Genomic DNA, 23200 nt, shown 5'->3' with positions numbered 1-23200 from the left:
TGCAAAACATTAGCTGCGTGGAGCGAGCTGTGCCTGCAGAGCTGAGCTCTGACTGAGTGGCTAAGCGCAAGGCAGCGGCCCCAGCTTTCCCTCTTGGCTGGCTTTGCCTCAGCTTTCTTCTTGGCCCTGCTTCCTGGAGGGTTTTTCTGGCAGCCTGACCAGCAACGGCTGCAGCTATTGTGAAATGTGTGGCCTTTTAGAGTTGGTATCTAGTACACAGATGAGTAGAGACAAAACCTGGACAAAAGGCAGGTCCAGTCTATCAGCTGGGGCTCTGCATTGCAAGTTTGTTCAGCTGGGTATTTTGAGGGTTTTCCTTAAGGCAATAGCTCTGACGTTGTCCAGCCACAGATACTACTTTATTATCTCTCTCAACAGTATTATTTTACTTCTCCTCCTTATGCCGGTGAAGCAATCCAGGAGTAAATCTACCATACTTGCATACAAAGATTGTCAAGGAATATTATTATTATTATTATAGCGTTATTCTATATTATTCTATAGCATAATTCTAATTATTCTAGATTAGTATTGAAGAATAATGTTTTTTAGTATAAATAATACTTAAATGACTTTACAGTATCAAGAATAATTCTTTAAATTATTATCAACCCGCCTGGTCCCAGTTTGAGGTCATCAGAGGACATAGCCTGACTGGAGTCCACCAGGAAAAGACCCTTCTGTGTGCTGGCCCCATTTCGACAGATTTCCCTGCCTTGAGAACTCAGGCAGCCATCTTCACTGTGCTATTTTTGGCATCTGCTAAAACATTCTTATTCCAGGACGCCTTTCTTGTGAACCAGAGACACTTTTCATATGATTTTTTTCTTAATGGTTTAATGCTTATAGTGGATTGTTTTTATTAGTTTCTTTGTTTTAATTGTGGAATCTGCTTGGGTGTGCATTACAGAAATTCTGCAAATACCAAATAAATAAATAACTCAATTCCTTAAAAATAACTCTGAGATCAATGGAACTTACTCCTAAGTACATAAGTGTGCTTTTGATTATTTTAATTCTGTTTTATGAAGAACGGCAGTGTGGACATTGGAAGCTTTATTGAGCATTGCTCATGCCTGATCCTTAGCATTATGCTTGTTTATAAGCATACAAATTTATGAAAATGCCTCATTATATCTGTCCATTAGTCTATCTAGTTCAGCATTGTCTCTATTTGGGGTGGGAAATTCCAGGTGCTAGAGAGCTGCACCAGCTCCTGAAACCCACCAGAAGCTGCACCTGCTCGATTGCTACTGCTGTGGCTGAAAGTCACACACAACAACCACCATGCAAAGAGAAAGTGGCAGTGGCACCAAAAAGACTCACACTTGTTTTTAAGGAAAACAAGGCATGCAGCAAGCATGCAGCTTCTTTCATTGCCAAATGCCATACCCCACAAAAAAACATTTTTTTTAGCCTGCAAAAATTACTGATTTTTTTGGTAGCTGCTTTCTTGTCACTCAGCTGCAGCAGAGAAAGATGGCAGGGTTGCAGCCCATGGCTTGTCTACATGGGCTGCCACAGGTTTCCAGCAGGGATCTTTCCCTTCTGGGGATTGAACCCCATATATTCTGCATGCAAAGTGGGTGCTGTAGCAGAGCTATGGTCCTTCCTCAGCACTCTAGTCATAAATATTTTTTATTAATTAAAAGATTCTGCTTTTCCGAAGTGTATTCCAGCCCTGCCAATTCACACTAGCAATGGCTAAGCCTTGAAAGGGCTGATAATGGCAGGAGAATATCAGCAGACTGCAGAACTAGCCAGAAGTTCAAGATCTCACACAAAGCTTACTCAAGATTTTGGCTCTCGAATTTAGGTCTGGAAATGGCATACAAGCATGTTACTAGGGAAAATTCTCCAAAAGGCTGGTCAAAGTGCAGTTTTGCCTAGAAACATGGTAGCAAGAAAAGCAGAGTCAGTTAAAAGGCAAAGTAAATAAACCCATGGCACATTTTTAAGCCAGTACGTATTTATTTGCTATTTCTAGCTTGTCTGATCTGAGCAACAATATATAGGCCTATTAAATAACCACTAACTTCTATTTATTTTTAGAATTCATGCCCACAAGCAGGGTTTGTTCTTCTTGACTGAACTATTTGTACAGAGCCTAGAGCATTATTATGATCCTCACCACCACCAGTATCATAAAAGGTATCCTAAAGCTCTCTTCACTTCCATCTTAAGCTCAGTTATGGAAAGCTAGACCAAGTGACAGGGTTTAGAACATAAGCAAGGCCAGGCTGGTCACCCCAATAGTCCATGCAGTCCAGCATTCCATGCACATGGGGGCAAGCCAGCTGCTGGCTGGATCCCTCAAGCAGGATGGGAACGAGAGTTTTGCCTGCCCAGGCTCCTGAGCAACTGGTATGCAGTGCTTCCAAGAGACACTCAGGTTCTCCACATGGTCGCATGAACAGAACTTAATGGCTGTAAAAGCAGCTAACTGAGAATGAGTCTTCACAGGTTCCTGGTTATCTGAACTTAATACCAATAAGATGTTCTCAATAGATCCTTATAGGAGAATAATCAGTGCAATTGCTGGAGAGCTGATTAAATGAGGCCCCACTTAAGGATGTTGGGAAAATCTGCAACTGATTCAAATGCAAATTGGATTTCTAGGAATGTGGAGTTGTGCAATTGCCAGACCCATTTTCTAGGACTTGTGGATTCTGCCTCAGACAAGCATTATTTTCAGTTGCACAGATTACAAGGAACTTGTGTGGAGTTTCTGGAGTGATGGTTGCACAAAGGCACACTTGCCACCAGGAAAAAAGGTACCTGACGCCTGCAAAACACAGATGGAATGGATTTAACAAATCCATACATCCCTACACCACAGACCACTCTGTCTCAGGTAAGGGAATCTCCAATTACAGTCTGTGCTAGCCAATATTTTCAAACTGTTCTCGAATGCATGCTGAACTAAGGCACAGAGCAACGAAAGCTGCCCTTGTCTGGAGTCAGTTTTCTTTCCTTTCCCCACTGTCTCTCAGTGTTACTGCCAAGCCAAGCCCTCACTGGCCTTTTTCTTCAGAAGCAATGGGAATATTTGGGGCAGGGGGCCTTCCAGGATGGCACTCACATATGTGCTGTCCATGGGCTTCCCGGAACAGTTGTTCTAGTGAAGCATCAATTTGGAAAAGACGGCATCACTTGGAACTGCTGCTTTAGATACCCTGTGCATAATTCTCATGCTCAGAACCATCCACCACCACCACCAAAGGTAAACGGTGCCAGTTCAGACTTAGTGGTGATGGATTTTGAACAAAATTACATATACATACACTGCCTGAAACAACCAGTTCTTCAGGATCTGAAGACCTGAGGCCTGATAGAGACAAGTGGATGATCCAAACTTTAGCACAGTATGCTATCATTAATATTCTACTAGTTCTGCTCTCATCGTCCAAGAAGCTATGCACACACATTCTTTCCTGAAAACAGACGATGTCAAAGCAAGCTGGTTCTCAAACATTCACAACATTCCTTAGACTTTCCCCTCCCTGAAGTTATTCCAACTCCAAAATATCTAATTGATTGAAATGAAGAGAACTGTCTTTCCTAACTCTCTCCAAACTTTTATGTATAGGCAGTAAACTTAAGGGAAATGTACTACTGATGGTTAATGTGGAATATTAGTGTTTAGCAGGAATGCTTTGTCAGTCAGCTAAACACATGATGGTTCTAGGTCAACGTTTTCATTGTGTGTTGTGCACCACAAGCCCAAGAGCTCTTTCTTTGTCAGTCACTACTAGCTCAGATCCCATCGGCTTACACTTTTTTTGCCCCAACACACATCGCTTTGCACTTGCTTACATTGAGCAGCATCTGCCATTTTGATGCCCATTTTTCCAGTTCACGGAGATCCTTTTGAGTGCTTTGCAATCTTTTTTTTTCATTATCCCATATAATTTGGTGACATCAACAAACTTGGCCATTTCATTGCTCACTCCTAATTCCATATGATTTATTAATATATTACAAAGCTTTTGTAAAGAACCTTCTGGAAGTCCAGTAAACAATGTCTTATGGATCAGCCCTATCCACATTTTCAGAGTATCCTTTGCCAGTCTGAAATAACTTTTTTTTCCCCAGCATGCTTCTCCTTCTATATGATTACTAATGCTTTCAAACAGTTTGTCCAGAAGACGTGTTAAGCTAACAGGCCTGTAATTTCTTGGATCACCCCAGATCCTTTTAAAGCATTGATATTATATTCTCCAGTCCATTGGTACAAAAGTTGATCCTGAGGACATGTTAGATATTTTTATTATAAGATCAACAACTTCTTATTTGAGTTATTTAAGAACTTTAGGATGGGTATCATTGTGGCTTAGTGATGTATTAACTTTTGATTTGTTTATAATTTTGCAACCTTGACAATTAAGAATCAGTTTCAATTAACCCCTAGTTTTTGGCTTGCAGAAAGTGCTAGTACTAATGTCCACACATTCTTCTGTTTGAATTGCATTACTGTGGCAAGAGTTTCTGATTATTTCATTTGGTAGCCATGGACTACCACTCAGGACTTTCAGGTCCAGCCTAGAACTGTTTTCTGCACAATCACCAAAGGAGAAATTTCTTAAATTTTTAATTAATTTTTGAGATATTATTGACTAATTCTTAGCACTGCTTCCCAGGTGATTCTGAGCCCTCTATGTGGCACCACCAAGTTCCTGGATATCTTCTGGTTCTCCTCATCTCCTTTCCAGGCATCTCAATTGTTTCATTCTTTTATCATTGTTCTTCTCAGTTTGCTTCTTCAGAATTAGGCCCCTGACTAGAACATCCTTTTATCTGAACAAATCCTCTAGACAATATTTTGAGAATATATCCAGTCCTGCCTATTTCCTGGTAAGCTTATAATTCTGGCTCACCCACTTGAGCCATATCTCCACAATTAAATGAGCAGAACTCTGAGTCAGGTAGAAGCTTTCAGAAGTCTCTTGGTCTTGCAGGACCAAGAGCATGTGGAACCAGCCTAACAATGAAATGACTGCATAGAATATCCAGGTTAGCGAAATTGCACAACTTATTTTTTCTGCAAAATAACACATGTAAAGATACATGCTATGTATCACATGTTAACATTAAAATTTCCATAGCTTTGGGGAAAAATGAACACTGTGTATAAATAGCACATCTACAATTGGAAATTTAAATGATGTCACTTCAAGGTGAATGCACTTGACTGGACTTCTAACTTTAACAGCTACATACTGGAGAGTGGGTTGAAATATACAGGATGTATAAACTTGGGTGTGTTTTTGTTCTTTGTTTATGATAAGCATTTCCCCATCTAAGTCTAAGGAATGCTGTGAATGTTTGAGAACAGCTTGCTTTGACATCATGTTTCCAGGAAAAAAATGTGCATAGCTTCTTGGGTGATGAGAGCAGAACTATTTAAAGATAGCATACTTTGCTAAAGTTTGGATCATCCATTTGTCTCTATCAAGCCTCAAGCCTTCAGATCCTGAAGGACTGGTTGTTTCAGGCAGAATATGTGTGTGCAATTTTGTTCAAAATTCATAATCATTATCATTTCCCTCCTTATTCCTCCTTCCTTGCCTTCACATATCCAAGCAATAACCTAACTTAAAGAAGGAATGAACATGAAAAAGATTTCAGGAAAGCCATGCCTGTCAAAAGGACAGCACAGTTCTTTGTACAAAAGTTCTTTGTATTTTGATGAATGAAAATCTGTATTTAGATTATCATTTAAAGAGCACAGTTTTAGTATTAAGGGATCAAATATGTTATCCTTTCAACATTTCAAAAAATTAATTTGAAGTGTAACATTTTTTTGAGGAAAATACTTTTTTTTTTTTACACCACTGCAAATGAATTTTGGAAATTTAAGTTGTTCTCACTTGTTTTTAACATTGATATGCTTTCACTGGAGACTTGCTTGCTGTACATTCATGAACTATGTCTATATGTAAACTACAACTAAAGCTTTTCTATATCATTCCCATCACTACACTTTGTAAAACATTTTGATATATTTAGAATTTCTTATGGTTTGTCCAAAGCAGGTAGGCTGGCTATTTGAATGTCCCTTTAGGTATGAGATTCATAAACAGGAGATAAGAGTCTTCCAAATCCAGTAATAAATGTAGCAGAAAATGATATATTTATCCTAGACATTTGTCTCAGATTCATATTTTTAAAAATGGAAAAAGTATACATGCAAGCATATCAATACCAATTGGAAAACTTTAAAATCCATTTTTAAATTGCATCATATAATAGCAACTACTTGCCCTTTTTTATGGGTCTCAGCCCACCTAATATGGAAGTATTGCTCCCTCTTTTCCTATTAGGACTGCTCACAGGTCTCACTCATGCTGGACTTCCAGATTTTGTGGTGAAATAATATTCCAGATCCAACTTTTTCATACACACACTTGCATAATCCTTTAACCTTGCCAAAACTTTTCTAGCTATGGTAGTTGCATTTCCTTGCTACAGAATTTGTTGGGGGCTTTGTTTTTCCTATGACACTGTTTAAATTGTCAATTACAATCAATATACTTAGGAATATGGTTGTACCTTGAGACTGAGGAGATCCCTCCATGAGCTACTATGAATTGAACTGACTTTCAGTTTGTTGTTGCTCAGGTACAGTTCCTGCAGCTTTGTCATTCCAGATAATGTGCCCTTGGGAATAGAGCTGATCTCATTCACTTTAAGCTTCATGTTCAGAAGGTTCTTTGGGAAGCCATAGGGCATGGTGTGGAGGTTATTGCCCGAAAGATCCAAGGACTTCAGTAGCCTCAGCTTACGGAAGGCATCCCGATGAATCTGTGTGCTTCTGATCTTATTGTAACTCAGATTTAGTTCCTCCATAAAATAAGTTGTAGCAAAATCATTCCTGCTAATTTCTGAGATTTGGTTGTGAAGAATCATAAGAGTTTTCACCCGCCTGGGCAATCCACTTGGGATCTTTTCCAGCTGGTTATTGTACAAATGGACAGTGTGTAATTTCTTCAGGCCCTGGAAAGCTAATGGATGAATCCCACGGGCCTTCAGTTTATTATTATGAAGCAGTAGGTATTCCAGGTTCTTGATCTGAGTCAAGACATCTTTGCCAATTGATTTAATTGCATTCTTCTCTAAATGAAGAAGGACAATGTTCCGAGGTAAGCCACTAGGTATTTGGGAAAGATTATTGCTGGACAAATCCAGGTACTCAAGGCTTGAGAGTTTCCTTGGAAAAACAAAACAAATGCTCCCAGTTAGAATATATACATATCTATACAGAGAGAGAGAGAGAGAGAGAGAGAGAGAGAGAGAGAGAGAGAGAGAGAGAGAGAGAGCGCAATGTATAAAACTATTCAGCCTCTGTTTTTTTGCCCACTGAGATGTGTAATCAGTGTAACATGATGACAGGAAGCTGGAGGTAGAACTCTGGGTCCATACTAAGGAAAAAAAACCCATCAAGAGAGCACATATTCTTATACAAAATCTTCAGTGTTTCAAAAGTTTTTGGGCCAAGCTAGAGAATAGCTTGCTAGTTGAATGCATGCTCAGAATAGGCTTGGTTTGGGCAGATCCTGAGGACTTGCTTGGGGTGCCACTAACTGGAGGGGAGACTCAACATGAAAAGACAAAGGGTATTATGAGACTATTTCCTCTTTAATATCCTTGATGGCTCTACTGCTATGTCAGTATATTCACTCATGTATTTTACTGAAAAAAGAAAGATGAAAGAAGTGGTGGGAAAACAAGGCAAGGCTAGAACTGGTCTAGCTAATTCCCACTTTAAAATGAGGCAAACGAAGGAGGCAACCCATAAAAGCTCTGTTGGGAAGAATCCCTGCTCACCATGTATTAGTTCCAGTTCCTGTATAAGTACTTATTTGGATTCAGTCTTGAGCAAAACTGGAGTAAACCCACTGAAATCTGTTGCTTATGTTAGCCATGATTAACTTATCCATTTATTTACATGGGTCTACTCTAAACAGGCCCCTTCATGGATCACTGCCTTGTCGTGGTGAAGCAGCTTGTGTAGCTCAATGAAGCTATGAGCTATGCCGTGCAGGGCCATCCAAGATGGACAGGTCATAGCAGAGAGCTCTGACAAAACGTGATCCACTGGAGAAGGAAATGGCAACCCACTCCAGTATCTTTACCATGAAAACCCCATGGACAGTACCAAAAGGCAAAAAGATATGATGCCAGAAGATGAGCCTCTCAGGTCAGAAGGTGTCCAATATGCTACTGGGGAAGAGCAGAGGGCTAGTACTAGTAGCACCAGAAAGATTGAAGTGACTGGGTCAAAGCCGAAAGAATACTCAGTTGCAGATGTATCTGGTGGTGAAAGGAGAGTCCAATGATGTAAAGATCTATACTCCATAGGAACCTGGAATGTAAGATCTATGAATTAAGGCAAGCTGGACGTGGTCAAACAAGAGATGACAAGACTGAACATCGACATCTTAGGAATCAGGGAACTAAAATGGACAGGAATGGGTGAATTTAATTCAGGTGACCATCAGGTATACTGAGGCAAGAATCCCTCAGAAGAAATGGAGTAGCCTTCACAGTCAATAAAAGAGTAGGAAAAGCAGTACTGGGATACAATCTCCAAAATGACAGAATGATCTCAGTTCGAATCCAAGGAAAACCATTCAACATCACAATAGTCCAAGTCTATGCCCCAGCCACTGGTGTTGAAGAGGCTGAAGTTGACCAGTTTTATGAAGGCCTACAACACCTTCTAGAATTAACACCAAAAAATGATGTCCTTATCATCATGGGGGATTGGAATGCTAAAGTAGGAAGCCAAAGGATAACTGGAATAACAGGCAAGTTTGGCCTTGGAGTACAAAATGAAGCAGGGCACAGGCTGGTAGAATTTTGTCAAGAGAATATGATGGTCATAGCAAACACTCTTTTCCAACAACCCAAGAGACGACACTACACATGGACATCACCAGACGGTCAACTCAGAAATCAGATTGACTATGGGCTCTGCAGCCAAAGATGGAGAAGCTCTATACAGTCAGTAAAAACAAGACAGAAGCTGACTGTGGCTCAGATCATGGAATTCTTGTTGCAAAATTTAGGCTTAAATTGAAGAAAGTAGGGAAAAGCACTAGGCCACTCAGGTATGACCTAAATCATATTCCTGATGAATATACAGTAGAGGTGACAAATAGATTTAAAGAATTAGATCTGATAGACAGAGTGCCTGAAGAACTATGGATGGAGGTTCGCAACAATGTACAAGAGGCAGCAACTAAAACCATCCCAAAGAAAAAGAAATGCAAGAAAGCAATATGGCTGTCTGAGGAAGCTTTACAAATAGCTGAGGAAAGAAGGGAAGCGAAAAGCCAGGGAGAAAGAGAAAGATACACCCAATTGAATGCAGAATTCCAGAGAATAGCTAGAAGAGATAAGAATGCCTTCTTAAATGAACAGTGCAAAGAAATAGAAGAAAACAATAGAACAGAACCAGAGATCTCTTCAAGAAAATGGGAGATATGAAGGGAACATTTCATGCAAAGATGGGCACGATAAAGGACCAAAATGGCAGGGACCTAACAGAGGCAGAAGAGATTAAGAAGAGGTGGCAAGATTACACAGAAGAACTATACAAGAAAGAGCTTAACTTCCCTGATAACCACGATGGGATGGTCACTGACCTCGAGCCAGATGTCCTGGAATGTGAAGTCAAATGGGCCTTAGGAAGTCTGAGCAACAACAAAGCTAGTGGAGGTGACAGTATTCCAGCTGAGCTATTCAAAATCTTAAAAGATGATGCAGTAAAAGTGCTACACTCAATATGCCAGCAAATTTGGAAAACTCAACAGTGGTCACAGGATTGGAAAAGGTCAATTTACATTCCAATTCCAAAGAAGGGCAATGCCAAAGAATGCTCAAACTACCGCACAATTGCACTCTTTTCACATGCTAGCAAAGTTATGCTCAAACTCCTACAAGCTAGGCTCCAGCAGTATGTGGACCGAGAACTACCAGAAGTACAGGTAGAGGGAGAGGAACTAGAGATCAGATTGCCAGCATACGCTGGATCATGGAGAAAGCTAGGGAGTTTCAGAAAAACATCTACTTCTGCTTCATTGACTATGCTAAAGCCTTTGATTGTGTGGATCACAACAAATTGTGGCAAGTTCTTAAAGAGATGGGAGCACCAGACCATCTTATTTGTCTCTTGAGAAACCTATATGCGGGTCAAGAAGCAACAGTGAGAACTGGACACGGAACCACTGATTTGTTCAAAATTGAGAAAGGAGTTCGGCAAGGCAGTATACTGTCGCCCTGCCTATTTAACTTATATGCAGAGCACGTCATGAGAAAGGCGGGCCTAGATAAATCACCAGTTGGAATTAAGATTGCCGGGAGAAATATCAACAACCTCAAATATGCAGACAATACCACTGTGAAGTGGCAGAAAGTGAAGTGGAACTAAAGAGCCTCTTGATGCGGGTGAAAGAGGAGAGCACAAAAGTTGGCTTGAAACTCAACATTAAGAAATCTAAGATCATGGCATCTGGTCCTCTCACTTCCTGGTAAATAGATGGGGAAGAAATGGAGGTAGTGACAAATTTTATTTTCCTGGGCTCCAAGATCACCACAGACGGGGACTGCAGCCAAGAAATTTAAAGATGCCTGCTCCTGGGGAGGAAAGCTATGGCAAATCTAGACAGCATACTAAAAAGCAGAGACATCACTCTGCCAACAAAAGTGCATATAGTCAAGGCTATGGTTTTCCCAGTTGCAATGTATGACTGTGAAAGTTGGACCATAAGGAAGGCTGAGTGCCAAAGAATTGAGGCACTGAAGGAGACTCCTGCGAATCTCTTGGACCGCAAGACGATCAAACCGGTCCGTCCTAGAGGAGATCAACCCTGACTGCTCTTTAGAAGGCCAGATACTGAAGAGACTCAAATACTTTGACCACCTAATGAGAAGGACGGACTCCCTGGAGAAGAACCTAATGTTGGGAACAATAGATGGCAAAAGAAGAAGGGGACAGCAGAGAATGAGGTGGCTAGATGGAGTCACTGAAGCAGTTGGTGTGAGCTTAAGTCGACTCCGGGGGATGGTGGAGGACAGGAAGGAATGTTGTCCATGGGGTCGCAATGGGTCAGACACGACTTCGTGACTAACAACAACAACTCTAAGCAGGACTAAATCTGGATCCAAACCATTGTCTTTATCCTCTGCTTTTCAGGCCTGTTTGTCTCCCAAGTCCATTTACTATTAAGATACCTCACAATGTGCAATATAAGCACACACATGTGTATATATGTGGTGGTTTATTAGACAAAGAAGCCATAATGAAAGGCTTCTGGAGTTTAAATATTTTAACAATTCCCTGTTAAATCTAAAGTGGGAAACTTCAGAGTCTCCTACAAAGTAGGAGACAAAACCAGAAGCCGATCCTCACTTCTGGGGAAAGGGAAGTGAGAGACTGGTGGGAAGCATGCCTTATTGTCATGCATGAAGTCCCGACAGAAACAGTGACTCACGAGGAGACCTTGCACTTGGCACCTTGTACCCAAGAGTCGCCCCCACAACCCAATGCAGGAGCAGCTGAACCAGCTATTGCGTCTTCCCCTGAGCCCCAGCTCATTGAGCAAACGCCTGGACCTTTATCAGAGACAGAGAGTCATGAGAAAGAGGCAGAGCAAACTGCCTCCTCCCCTCCTGATGCTGATCTCCCCGAGCCAGAAACAGAAGACATTACAGGTGTCATAGATTTCTCAAAAGCTGAAAACAGACGTATTTTATGCAGATTTGAACAAATACAAAGCAGGCAGCGTAAGAGAGAGGAAAGGCGTGACTTGGGAGAATGATCCCACGTGGGCTCAGAAAGAGAAGCCATTATAGGACTGACATCTGCTCTGCAGGGACCACTATTAGGGAACTTATCTATAGTATCGTAAATCTTGTAGACAATTAACATTAAAGGACTTTAGTTTTATTGCTCTGTGGAGAGTTGAATGTTTATACAACCCTTTTCATGACACTTATGGACTGGGGAGCGAAGTACTTCATTTGAACTTCATTTCAAAGCCAAGTGGTGGCAAACTGATTCTAATTACCTTTAATAAGAAGAGGAAATGCCATGTCCACTTGCGATTAGAGTTGTTCATGTAAAGTATTGCTATTATTCTTCATGTGTTGATGAATTATCAATGAAGTAGAAGAAAATATAAGAAATGAAACAGTGCATAAGACCCTACTCCTACGCATTTTTGTGTAGAAATAAGTCCTACTATCTTGACTTGGGCTTACTCCTAAGTAAATGTGCATAAAACTGTAGCTTTCATATCTTATTTGAGATCTTTGCCATAAAGATCCACCAGAAGACAGCTGTTATTGTAGTACCAGGGAAGAATACAGCCCCTTAGCTGCTAGGGCACAAAGGTATTGACAAGCTCACCAGAAGGTTTCATTGTCCATGCCTTCATTTGTCAATTTGTTGTTCTGCAAATACAGTTCTCGAAGTCCTGAAAGCTCACTGAAAGCTCCTTTGGGAATCTTCTCCAACTTGTTATTCTGCCATAAGAAAGAGAAGAAAAAGATGCACTTTTTCAGTCAAAGGGGAGCTCTCCAAGGTGGTGCGTGTAATGCCTAGAGGTGTGGGCATCAAAGTGACCTCCAGATGTTCTGGGCTATAGACTCCACCATCCCTGTCTACTTCCCATGTCGTGGGAGCCATAATCCAAAACATCTGGATGAGATCAGGTTGCCTAACTCTGATTTTGCACAGATGTTGAAAGTCTGCTGTGGAAGGAAAATAACCTTGCGCGCCTGGTTTTCTGGTAACTGGTCTCAAAAGCAAGCAAATCACCACCATCACCAGATCCTTTGTTCTCCCTGCCTTGATTGCAGTTCCAGCAAGGAACAGAGCCTTCTCTGTTTGGCATTCATACTCCAGAATATCCTTCCAGAGAAGAACTGTTTCACCACTCATAAGTAAAGACAGCTGTCATATAGAAGAAGCTGAGTCAGTTATATCCCATCTGCTGATGCTTCTCTTTTGCTGCTGCTGCTGCTGCTATTTTTGTAATTGAGCCTAACTTCTTATGTTGCATTGTTTTCTTAATTTTATTAATCTTATTTGTCACCTTGGATACTCTTGGGCAGACAGCATGACCATGGGGGACAGAGATAGCTAGTTTGCTAATCATTAGGTAGGCTGGCAGTTGAATCCCCCTAAATCCAACAGAATCTGCTCTACAAAAGCCTTTCTGACCTATAGTGAGATTCAATCCCACACCAAGGTTAAAGAACTAATGGAACCACACCTCACCTTTAGATGCAATTTATATAGTGCTGGTGGCAGATTCTTTGGAACATTTTTTAAAAAATTGCTGGACATAATCAAGACTTCCACATTGTCAGAACCATTGAACATGTTCTCTGGTAGCCCTGCATCTTCAAGTTTATTGTTGTGAAGGTAAACTGACCTACCAGAAAGAAAGGAAGGAGAAAGGAGATTTGAGCTTTTCTCTTGATCAGGAACATACATTTATTGTTACATTTATATCCTGCTTTTTCTCCAGGAAGCCTAAGGTGGTATACATGATCCTCTTCCCTTCTATTTTATTCCCACAGCAACTCTTTGAAGTAGGTTAGGCTGTAAGTCAGTGACATGAAGCTCCCCAAGCTCCCATGAGTGGACTTGAAGCTCCCCAAGTCCACTCTCACCACTGGCACACCACAAGCTAGCATGTTTGCTTGAGTTAGCAGCCAGGCTTTTTCCATGTCTTAGACAATGTCCAGACACCTGACCTTAATGGAACTGAAAGCAACAAATACATAGAGAGGTAATTCCCTCCTAGACAGTTGCAGGTCTCAGTAAAATGGCAGCAAGCAAGAAAACTTTGCATATAATGCCATGCACTGGAGCTTTCACTGCTGGTGGATACCTTCCAGAGCTGGAAAGCTACTGCCAGTCAGTGCCAATAATACTGGGCTACTTGGACCATTGGTGTGACTTAACATATGCCTGTATTTCCAAGTGGAACTGTAGGGATGTAAGGTGAGATAAGGGTCTCTTTATTGGTGCTTTTCTTTCAGTGTCAGAAGCAGACCCTCACCCCCATTTTCTATATGATTGGAGCAGTTCTGCATGTAAAACATAATAAACTGAAATCATCAAATCCAGTTTGGCTCCTTTAAAATGTCGCCTCCTCAGCTCATGCTAGGCAGTCCTTTGATTTAAACTGGCATATTCTTGCAGTTGCCAGGCGGCTTGTGCTCCTAAATATTTATGTTTCTGAAAGCTTTACCTTTTATGCAAAAAAACAAACAAACAAACAAACCCTAAGAGCACATCCTCAACAGTATGGAATGCAGGCATTCCTTCTTGCTTGGCATTTACATTGGGAAACAAACAGAATGTTCTTCAGTGTTTGAGGAGAACTTTGGAAACAATTATACAGCCCTTTTCAGATGATGTGGAACGCTTAGAATGATGGTGTGCAGGAATGCACAGTTCTTTAAAACTCTACTCAGCCAGGAAGTCCACAGTGTGCTCTTAGGCAAATCACAGTTTCTCAGCTTCACTAATCTTCCAGAGTTGTTGTGCAGCTAAAATGTCACCCTACTGTGAGGAGGGAAGTGCACACAACAAATAAATAAAATATGCAGGTTTTCATGAATTTGTCCTGTAGGCATGCAGAAGAAAGGGGGAGAGGTGCATAATGAAGCCATGCTTAACTGCTGGGACATTTGTTAGCAGTGTACCAAACAAGTGTTCCCAGAGTTTGGCCATTGTGGGGCAAATTCCTGGATACATTTGTCCTTCCACTGCATGCAGCCTATGAGAGAAAGGTGGCTTTAGAGACCTGACCAACACCTAATTTCTTTGGTTCCTATTTTGAACTGAGCAAGCGCTGGAATCCCAGCTATGTTGTCTCCACCTCCTGGTTCTTTCTGCCAAGAGCAAAAGCACCAGCAAAGAGCTCTTCGAACACCTGTTCCTTCCTGGCAAAAACAGCAGCAGATGTCCTAGGTGGTCCTTTCCCTGATTACTTTGCTCAGCTACATGCTGCGGTTTGGTTGTGTCCCAGCTCATGACTGGGAGTTAATGGGAGGGCCTGGCTTGCCATTTTCACTGGAGAGAGGCACGGAAAGAAAGCTTTGCCTTTATTTCTCTTTGCAGATGATGTGTATATTAAGGGGATCAAGGTAGGTGCAGGTGAGAAAGTCATGGGGCTGGATTGAATCTGTCCTTGCTTTAGTAAGACATTAGTCACCCTTCTGGAAGTATGGTTGCTAGCCTAATCTGATCACTTTGGATGTGTTGGGACACCCAAAGACCATGCAGCCTCATCCCAATTTCTTACTTCTTCAGAGCCAGAAGAAAGTTTGACCATGAAAAAATGTGCTAGCCTGAAAGCAATCTCAAGTTCTCAGAATAGTTATTATCTGTGTGTAAGCAAGCAAGCAAAATCCAATAGACACCACTGCTATGAATTCCTTTCAAGATAATACATCTTTCTCTGAATATTATTTGTAGGACACATGGATGTACCAATCAATCACTTTTTCTCATCCACCACTGAAGCAGTGATACATTTATTGCTCTTTTGCCTGTTAAGTCCCCTCCTTTTTTTTTTTTACCTCAGGTTTGGCTTCTGTCCAAATGTGAGATCATAAATCTTAGTGAGGTTATTCGCTGCAAAATCAGCACTGATCAAGGCCCTGGGGAGGAATTTTGGAGCCACTGTAAGCTGAAAAAGAAGCATGGTGTCAGAGGAAGACATCATTGCCTGAGGCACAATTGCTTCTGCCACCACCTTTCATCATCTTTGCAACAGATTATTTGTTTCAAATACCCTATCAGAACCCCCTAAATTCTTCATAGCAGAGTACCTCCCTCACTGAAAGATGCCTCATTCACAAATGTAAGCAATCACAGCCGGAAATGGTTAAGTTGTTCTTTCAGCATGCCTGGAATGGGTTTTATTTGGATTAAGAATGTTTCTGAGGGGTTTTGTTTTATTAAGATAGAAGAAAAGTGGACTCAGAAAGAAAATGTATTTCATGTTAGATCTATCATTCTTTTCAGAAATAGTTCACTACCCTTCTTGAGCAATCTCCCAGGGGAAAACAAGACTGCATGGGAAGGTCTTCCTAAACTTTAATTCCCAAATCTCTGGCAGATTGCAAGATAGATAGACCACAATCTTTCTGAGGAAATGTTTTGTGCTACCTTTTAAAGCCACTGACATATTTTGTCCATGTGAAATGTTATTCTATCTCAAAATAAAGTTAAGAAAATAAAGGCAACTCAAAGAAGATACATAATAATAAATTGAGAACACTAAAGAAATAAAGGAATTCATTCATTTATAATTATAATTCTTAGTCCATAACAATATGCTTAAGGAACATTTTCAGTAAAACAGCTGAAGTAGGAGCATAATCTCTATATATACAATGTATATAGCATATAAAAAGAGCACATGCAAGTGTGTGCTATTTTGCATGTATGTGTGAATTAGTCAGAAAATATATAAGCAACTGCACATGTCTATATTTGGAACTGGGATTTTCTCAAAAATGTGAAGAGCTTCAACATAAGAAATAGATAATAACCATGGGCAGAACCCAATGGGGCACTTATGCCCCTGTAAAAGGTCTTCTACTCACTCTTGTACAATGGCAATTTGCAATAGTAGGGCAATCCGGAACAGATAGAAATATTCACTTCTGGAAGGAAGCAGATTGGTGGAGCTCTACTTACCTGCTTTTTTCCAGAAATGAACATTTTTGCACATTTCAGGGCTTCCTGGGAACCTTCTGCTCTTTAGCAGCAGGCATATGCAGAGAATGCAATGTGAGAACTATGCATATTATCGAACATCTATTTAATGCCAGCTATATATTGAGCATGTATGAGCATAGTAATAGTGTGAAATGAAAGGAATGAAATTACCCAGGGGCTTCTAATTTGAATTTGCATACAGAAACTTATACATGCATTCTTCTAAAGAAGTTTCTTTTAAAAATGTAATTATAGAGCCATTTGGTTTTAGAATTTGAATCAAAGTATCTGTGTAGCAGCAGTTTGATAAGGTAATTTATATAACATCATTTTCTTGGGAAAGAGTTTAGAAAAATTCTCAGAATAAAGTGCAGTGTCAACATAAGAAGCTCTATGCATTATCTGAATTAAGTACTTTTATTCAAATTTGTGTATAATTCCTTCCATTGCTGACATTCAAGTATAAGTGCTGATGTTTATGTATTCAAAATGTCATTAATCATTTATTTATTGATTATATTTATATGCTGCCTTTCTTCCTTTCAAGGAACTTATAATTCTCTTCTTCTCGACCTTATGCTCACAGCAAGAGTCTGTAACTGGCTCCATGGCTGAATGTGAAGTAGAACCCAGAGCTGCTGAGTCCAGGCTCAGCACTCTTAGCCATACACCACACTGGCTCTCTTTTTTATTTATGTATTTATTTATTTGATTCCATTTCTATGCCACCCCATAAACTGAAGGTTCTCTCAGAACAAGGCTTGGATGAGCCCTGGGGTTTGCAAAAGCAGAAAAGTGCTAGTGAGGAAAAGGGAGTGAGAGGGAAACACTCCAAAATAAACTAATGACACTGAACATGCTAACTATTGACTTAGTGTTGCAGAGTAAAAAATGGAACATTGAGTGGGAAAGGGAATGATATGGAATATCAGTATCCAGCCTATCCCTATCCTCTTACTGAAGATAGGTCTTCGTTATGCATCTCCTATTGCAGAGTGTACCTTGGTGTGCTACTTCTTGGTATGCTTCCCCTAGTCTTGAACATGAAACACCATTAAGCTATTTCAAACATCATCATTCAGTCAGTCATTCCTATTCATATTAGTAAGATTTTTAAAGCCATCTTGAGTTGCACACCATTTTCTTCTACAGCAGCAGTTGCAGGAAAGGTCAATGACTTTTATATTGTATAGAGGGGGAAAACTGGACAAAAATGTTCTGGAATATTAGTCACAGCCTGGCTTGTGTCCCTCTTTTATGGAGCTGCTCACTGCCAAAACTGCTACATGGAAAATTGCTGTATATGGGAAGAAAGGGTGTGATGTTACTGGGAGATGCAGTTTGGTTCAACACCTCAGCCACAATAGGGTATATTCCACCTAAATCCTCAATTTTCAGCTAGACCAACCTCCTCCCCACTTGGTGCGTTCAGATATGTTGCTCTGATGCCTAGTAGTTTCAGCCAGTGCAGGTGTATGACTGTGCTGGCTGGAAAGGCTTGGGGTCCTGGGGGAAAAGGAAGTCTCCTGGAGTCATGCAGAGTTTCACAACTCAGCTCCAACTATAAACCTGAACCCTGAATAGGTATGGACACCTGTATGGATGCCAGACCTCTACAAAATGTGCTGGGGACAAGTCAGGAGCAGGAGGGCTACTCTGAGAAAGGTGGAGGGGGATGTATCCATTTGTTTGTTTTCATTATTTATTGGTCACCTAATCACAAACAATTCTCAGGACTGATTACAGATTTTTTTTAAAAAAGCCAGGGAAACAGCTCAGTCCACCCAAAGCATTTAAAGTCTCTTTCAACACTTGAAGGGTTGTGCTACAATGAGAATATTCATGGTTTCACCTCTGCACTGTTGGCTATGAACTAACATAGAATCAAGTCATATGATCCAGGCAACAGTTTACTAGCAGCTAGCAGAAACTTTGCTATGCTACAGTACATTCTTTCCAAGTTCCATACAAGTTCCAGTATGGTATGCCATTGGATCCACTCTCTTGTTATTTTCGCCCTGCTACTGCACAGTGAGCCTCTGCACAAATAGGTTTCCCCATGCATTCCACATTTTTTTGAATAGAAAGGAGAATATGTTGTGGCCAAGAAGTTTCATGTCATATGGGACTCCCCCAAACCGTTGTGATCATTAGACACTTATTGCAGCCCACTGTTAACATACCAAATGTTTCAGAATGGAACTGTGTGTAGAATCTGATTTGGTCCCCTGGATTCCAGTTCGTTAGCTCCATGGTAGTGCCAACTCACCATTGCATGAGTCAAGCCAGCTCAAAGACTTCTATCTCCAAGATGGACTTCGGTTTGCACATTTTATTTGTAAACACCAAGGGCATAATCTTGTGGCCTTCCAACATTGTCTAGGAGGCTGTAGGATTCTTTGGAGTCCCTTCCAGTACCCAATTTGGCCCATTTTGATCATTGGTTCAGAAGAAGACAGGAAATCCATCACGTTCTAACAAATTGGACCTCCCAGCATCAGCACATCCTTATTTATGTGCCATTAGGTGGATCTCCCACAAAATGAATTAAAATGCCATTTACTGGAAAGATTTATCCAAACTTATGAACCAAATTTATAACTCAGCTTCCAATATAGATTGGCAAAGAAGAGACCTGAATTTGAAAATTAAAAATGATGACAATCACATTGAAAGCTGATAGCAAAATCTCAAGTGAAGCAAAAATTAAAACTGCCAATGCATATCTTGCTTACTAAGTGTTCACATGACAGAACATTTGCTAGTTTGCAGAATGCGGTCAATAAAGAGCTTTACATAGGCACACAGCTGAGCTTTTGTGGCTACATAAGGAACAGCATGCAAAGATGAATTCCATTTTTATCAGTGCTAAATTGACCGTGTATATGAAAAAGCCTTCAGTTCAACTTTTAAAAAATCATCTTTTCGAGTGATATAAGGTATGAAATCTAATAATATTAATGGCCATTGTGGAACTTTTCTGTGTTTCTATCTGTAGCCTGCCATGACCCCCTGCTACATCTTACCTCCTTAGGCACAACAATGCAAGGCTACTGGATACAGTTATGAAACAGAAGAACTGCCTTCATGGATTTACATGGAAATAGTTTACATCCCAGCCTTACCTAACTTGGTGCCCTCTGGGCATGTTGGAATACAGCTCTTATCATTCCCAGCCATCCCGCATAGCCAGATGTGCTAAACCACAACTCGCATAATACACATCTTCTCCACTGGCCAGGCTGGCCAGAGAAGATGTGTGCTGCACATTTGCTTACCTGATTATTTGCAAGATAGAGATAATTCAGGTTCTCCAACTGGTCAAATACTTCCTCTGGCAGTCCTTCAAATAACAGAAATATTTTGACAATCAGCAGACAGGACTGGGGCTCCAAAGAGGAAACTGTTTCTCTTGAAGGATTTCTGTCTCTGTTAATATTTGTGTTTTCTTTAAAAACAATTAAAAATATTGGACTTGTGTTTTATTTGCCTTATTTTGCTACCACTGGGATGGTCAAAAGGATTGGCATGCCAGGTGGCACCTTTCTCCCTCTGGACAGGTTCTCATGACACAACAAAACGTACTACTCAGAAAGCTCTGCAGGGTGGCTGGCTTGCCCCAGGGCCCATGATGTGTCCAACCGACTTTCTGACACAGCTGGGATCTTGAGGCATCTTCCACCTAGGTCCTTCCACAGGCATCCCAGGAGACACAGCAAGAGCACTGAGGCTTCATCCTCCCCACTACCACATGGCAGTGGTGCCAGGTAGTGGAAGGAATGGGGGAGCACTGGGTGCTGCTTATAATCACACCCAGCAGAAAGGGCTAACCGGGGCAGTCCCTTCTCCACCACTGACGTGAAGCAGCAGTGAGGACAATCCTAGAAGAAAGGACTTTCATTGAGAAAACCCTCTGTGCTGGGTTCTGAGTGATATTCCCTTTGGTCTCCACCAGAGAAGACCCAGGAGAATGTGGTTTGTTCCCCTACCCTTACTCAGGACTGTGCCCAGTCAGAGGGTCCCATGCCAAGCAAGGTTGGTGTGCTCCCCGGACCTCCTCCCAGGGAGAACCAAAAGAGCATGGCTTATGCCCTGCACTCTGGGCAGCTGGATCAGCTTCCCTGCCACTGTGTTCCACCTCTCCAGGCCCGTTTGCCTATGCTGCACTTCTATGTAGCACTCCTTCCATTTGTATGTATGTATGTATGTATTTATTTATTTATTTATTTATTTAAAACATTTTCATGCTGCCCCCATCGCAACAAAGCCTCGGGGCGGCTCACAACAGAAACAAAATACATAAATACATAAATAATAACAATATAACAATAAAAAATTATTTAAAAACCCCCGGTGCATCTCAGCTAAAAATTTAAAATCCTATAAATACAAATAATTTAACAGTTAAAATAAGTTTTAAATAAAAAGGTCTTCGCCTGGCGCCGAAAAACAAATAACGACGGTGCCAGGCAGACCTCTCTGGGGAGCGCATTCCATAGATGGGGCGCCACCACAGAGAAAGCCTTGAACATGTAGAAGTGCTCTCACTTTCTGTGCATCCTCCATGCAATTGCACATTCTGTTCTTTTCTGTGCTTTTCTTTTCTTTTTTGGTGGTCATTAGCTCAGCTCATCACTCTTTATCCCCAGTTTAAAACAGAGGGAAAGGCATTTATTGTGTATTTTATTCTATGTTGTGAGCCGCCCCGAGGCTTCGGCAAGGGGCAGCATAGAAATGCTTTAATAAATAAATAAATAAAATATTCTTCATTCCCTCTCTCTTGAATTTTGACTAGATCCTTGGCAGGAATGGTTTATTAAATTGGGATGCACACAGTTCCATGGTAGGGCTCTGAATGCAGTTTCCCCTAGTCCAAGAGAAGAGAGAACAGGAAGAATCTGGAGTCTGGGCTATATTTAAGGGAACATAGAACAGTTAACTCACTATGCCAGAATACAGCATTCACCTGACTTTCTCTCTATGCTCAGGCTAGTTGACTATTATTTTATGCATTCATTTATTTAAAAAAATATTGGCTGCCTTCCAGGTCAAAGCCCTCTCACAATGGTATGCAACAGTAAAATGCATATGATTCATAATAAAAATGCTGTGCCAATAAAGTTCCACAAAACAAATGCTGCCAGAAGACAGAACCAGTGACGCAGTTGCAGCCACAGTCCTGTCTGAGGGAACATAGTTAGGGATGGTCACAGTAAAGAAATCTTCAGGACCTTCTAAAAAGCCTGCAGTAATGAGACCTGGTGAATTCCTGATGGCAAATGATGCCAGAGACATGGGGCCACTGCAGAAAACGTGCCACACTTCTAGAATATTTACTTCTACTATATGAATCAGTTCCAGAATTTTTCTGTTGTACCTTTGGAAGTGAGTCTGTTGTTTTGTAAGTTGAGGGTTTCTAGCCTATAAAGACGTGCCAACTCTTCTGGAAAGATTTCTTCTATCTGGTTGTTCTGGAAGAAGAGAAGAGCATGATGAAGATCTGGAGGTGCTAAAGTGAAACCTCTTTGGAAAAAGGGCTCTCCCAGGAATCTTTACCCAGATCTGAATGGCAGGACTGCTTATTTTCTTAAATGGGCTTGCAGGGTAGCATTGTCCAGTCCTTCTGCCCCACCTGTCTTGCATATGCAGGATGCTCCTGCTGTGCTGCACAGGCCTTTGCCTGCAGTGCAGCAGATGGTAAATCCAGCATAGCACCAGGCAAATCATATGGGCCATGATCTAAAGGGCTACTTTAGTTGTGCCCAAGAGCTTGGGAGTACCCATGTCTCATGCCAAACTGCTTTGGAAACTTCCTTAAGCTTGAAAGCAAGGAAATGGTTGCTGTAATATGCAAGGCTGAGCATTCCTGAAGCATAAGTGGTCTAGCCATGCAGTTCACTTTTCTGACCCATTTTTATCCTATCAAAAGTTGATCCTGCCTGAAAATAGCTCATCTCCAATGTGCATAGTACAACCTGTGAAAAGCATCTTAGCTCACACTCCATTCTGCCCCAAAGAGGCCATCAGTCATCAAATTATGCCTTTCTGTTATCCAGTCTTGACAATCCATGCCCTATAGAAATATTTTAAGGCAATAGGAAACTTGATTCCATGAATAGTTTGCAGCTCTTGCTTAAGTTTTCTCTACCTGTAAGGAAAGGTGGCTTGTCATTTCTGGCACATCTATGGGAAACACTTTCAGGGAAAACCCTCCACAATCCACAATTCCCTCTGGGTTGCAAGTGCATTTTTTAGGACAATCTGGTGCCAAGGAATTGCGATCCAGATCAAATAGTTCAGATGACATGTTTGGGAATTCATTGCTGTCTTCATTCTTCTGACATTGAATCCTGGTGGAGCTCCATACCAACAGCCACAGCACAGGAAACAGGGGTCTGAACTTTGGGTACATTTCCACTGAAACTAAGGAAACATCACAGTGAGTTG

General features: G+C 41.1%; 1 protein-coding gene across 2 annotated transcripts in view; it reads right to left on the bottom strand.

Annotated features, from left to right (window-relative positions):
- PODN (podocan) overlaps positions 1–23200 on the bottom strand; it is a 30106-nt gene that overhangs the window by 4496 nt on the left and 2410 nt on the right. For both annotated transcript variants that reach the window (XM_044430475.1, XM_044430476.1), the window contains exons 2-8: positions 22902–23176; positions 22131–22224; positions 20032–20096; positions 15607–15716; positions 13289–13445; positions 12416–12531; positions 6553–7210 (exon numbers count right to left, since the gene is read on the bottom strand). In XM_044430475.1, the coding sequence (XP_044286410.1) occupies positions 6553–7210; positions 12416–12531; positions 13289–13445; positions 15607–15716; positions 20032–20096; positions 22131–22224; positions 22902–23165 (1464 nt within the window). In that variant the 5' untranslated portion in view covers positions 23166–23176. The remainder of the gene's footprint in view (positions 1–6552; positions 7211–12415; positions 12532–13288; positions 13446–15606; positions 15717–20031; positions 20097–22130; positions 22225–22901; positions 23177–23200) is intronic.

The sequence above is a fragment of the Varanus komodoensis genome, unplaced genomic scaffold, assembly GCF_004798865.1.
Source record: "Varanus komodoensis strain SLA01 unplaced genomic scaffold, ASM479886v1 scaffold20_1, whole genome shotgun sequence".
Taxonomy (NCBI): Eukaryota; Metazoa; Chordata; class Lepidosauria; order Squamata; family Varanidae; genus Varanus; species Varanus komodoensis.
The sequence above is the reverse complement of the archived record's forward strand: the minus strand, read 5'-3'. Positions and strand labels throughout refer to the sequence as shown.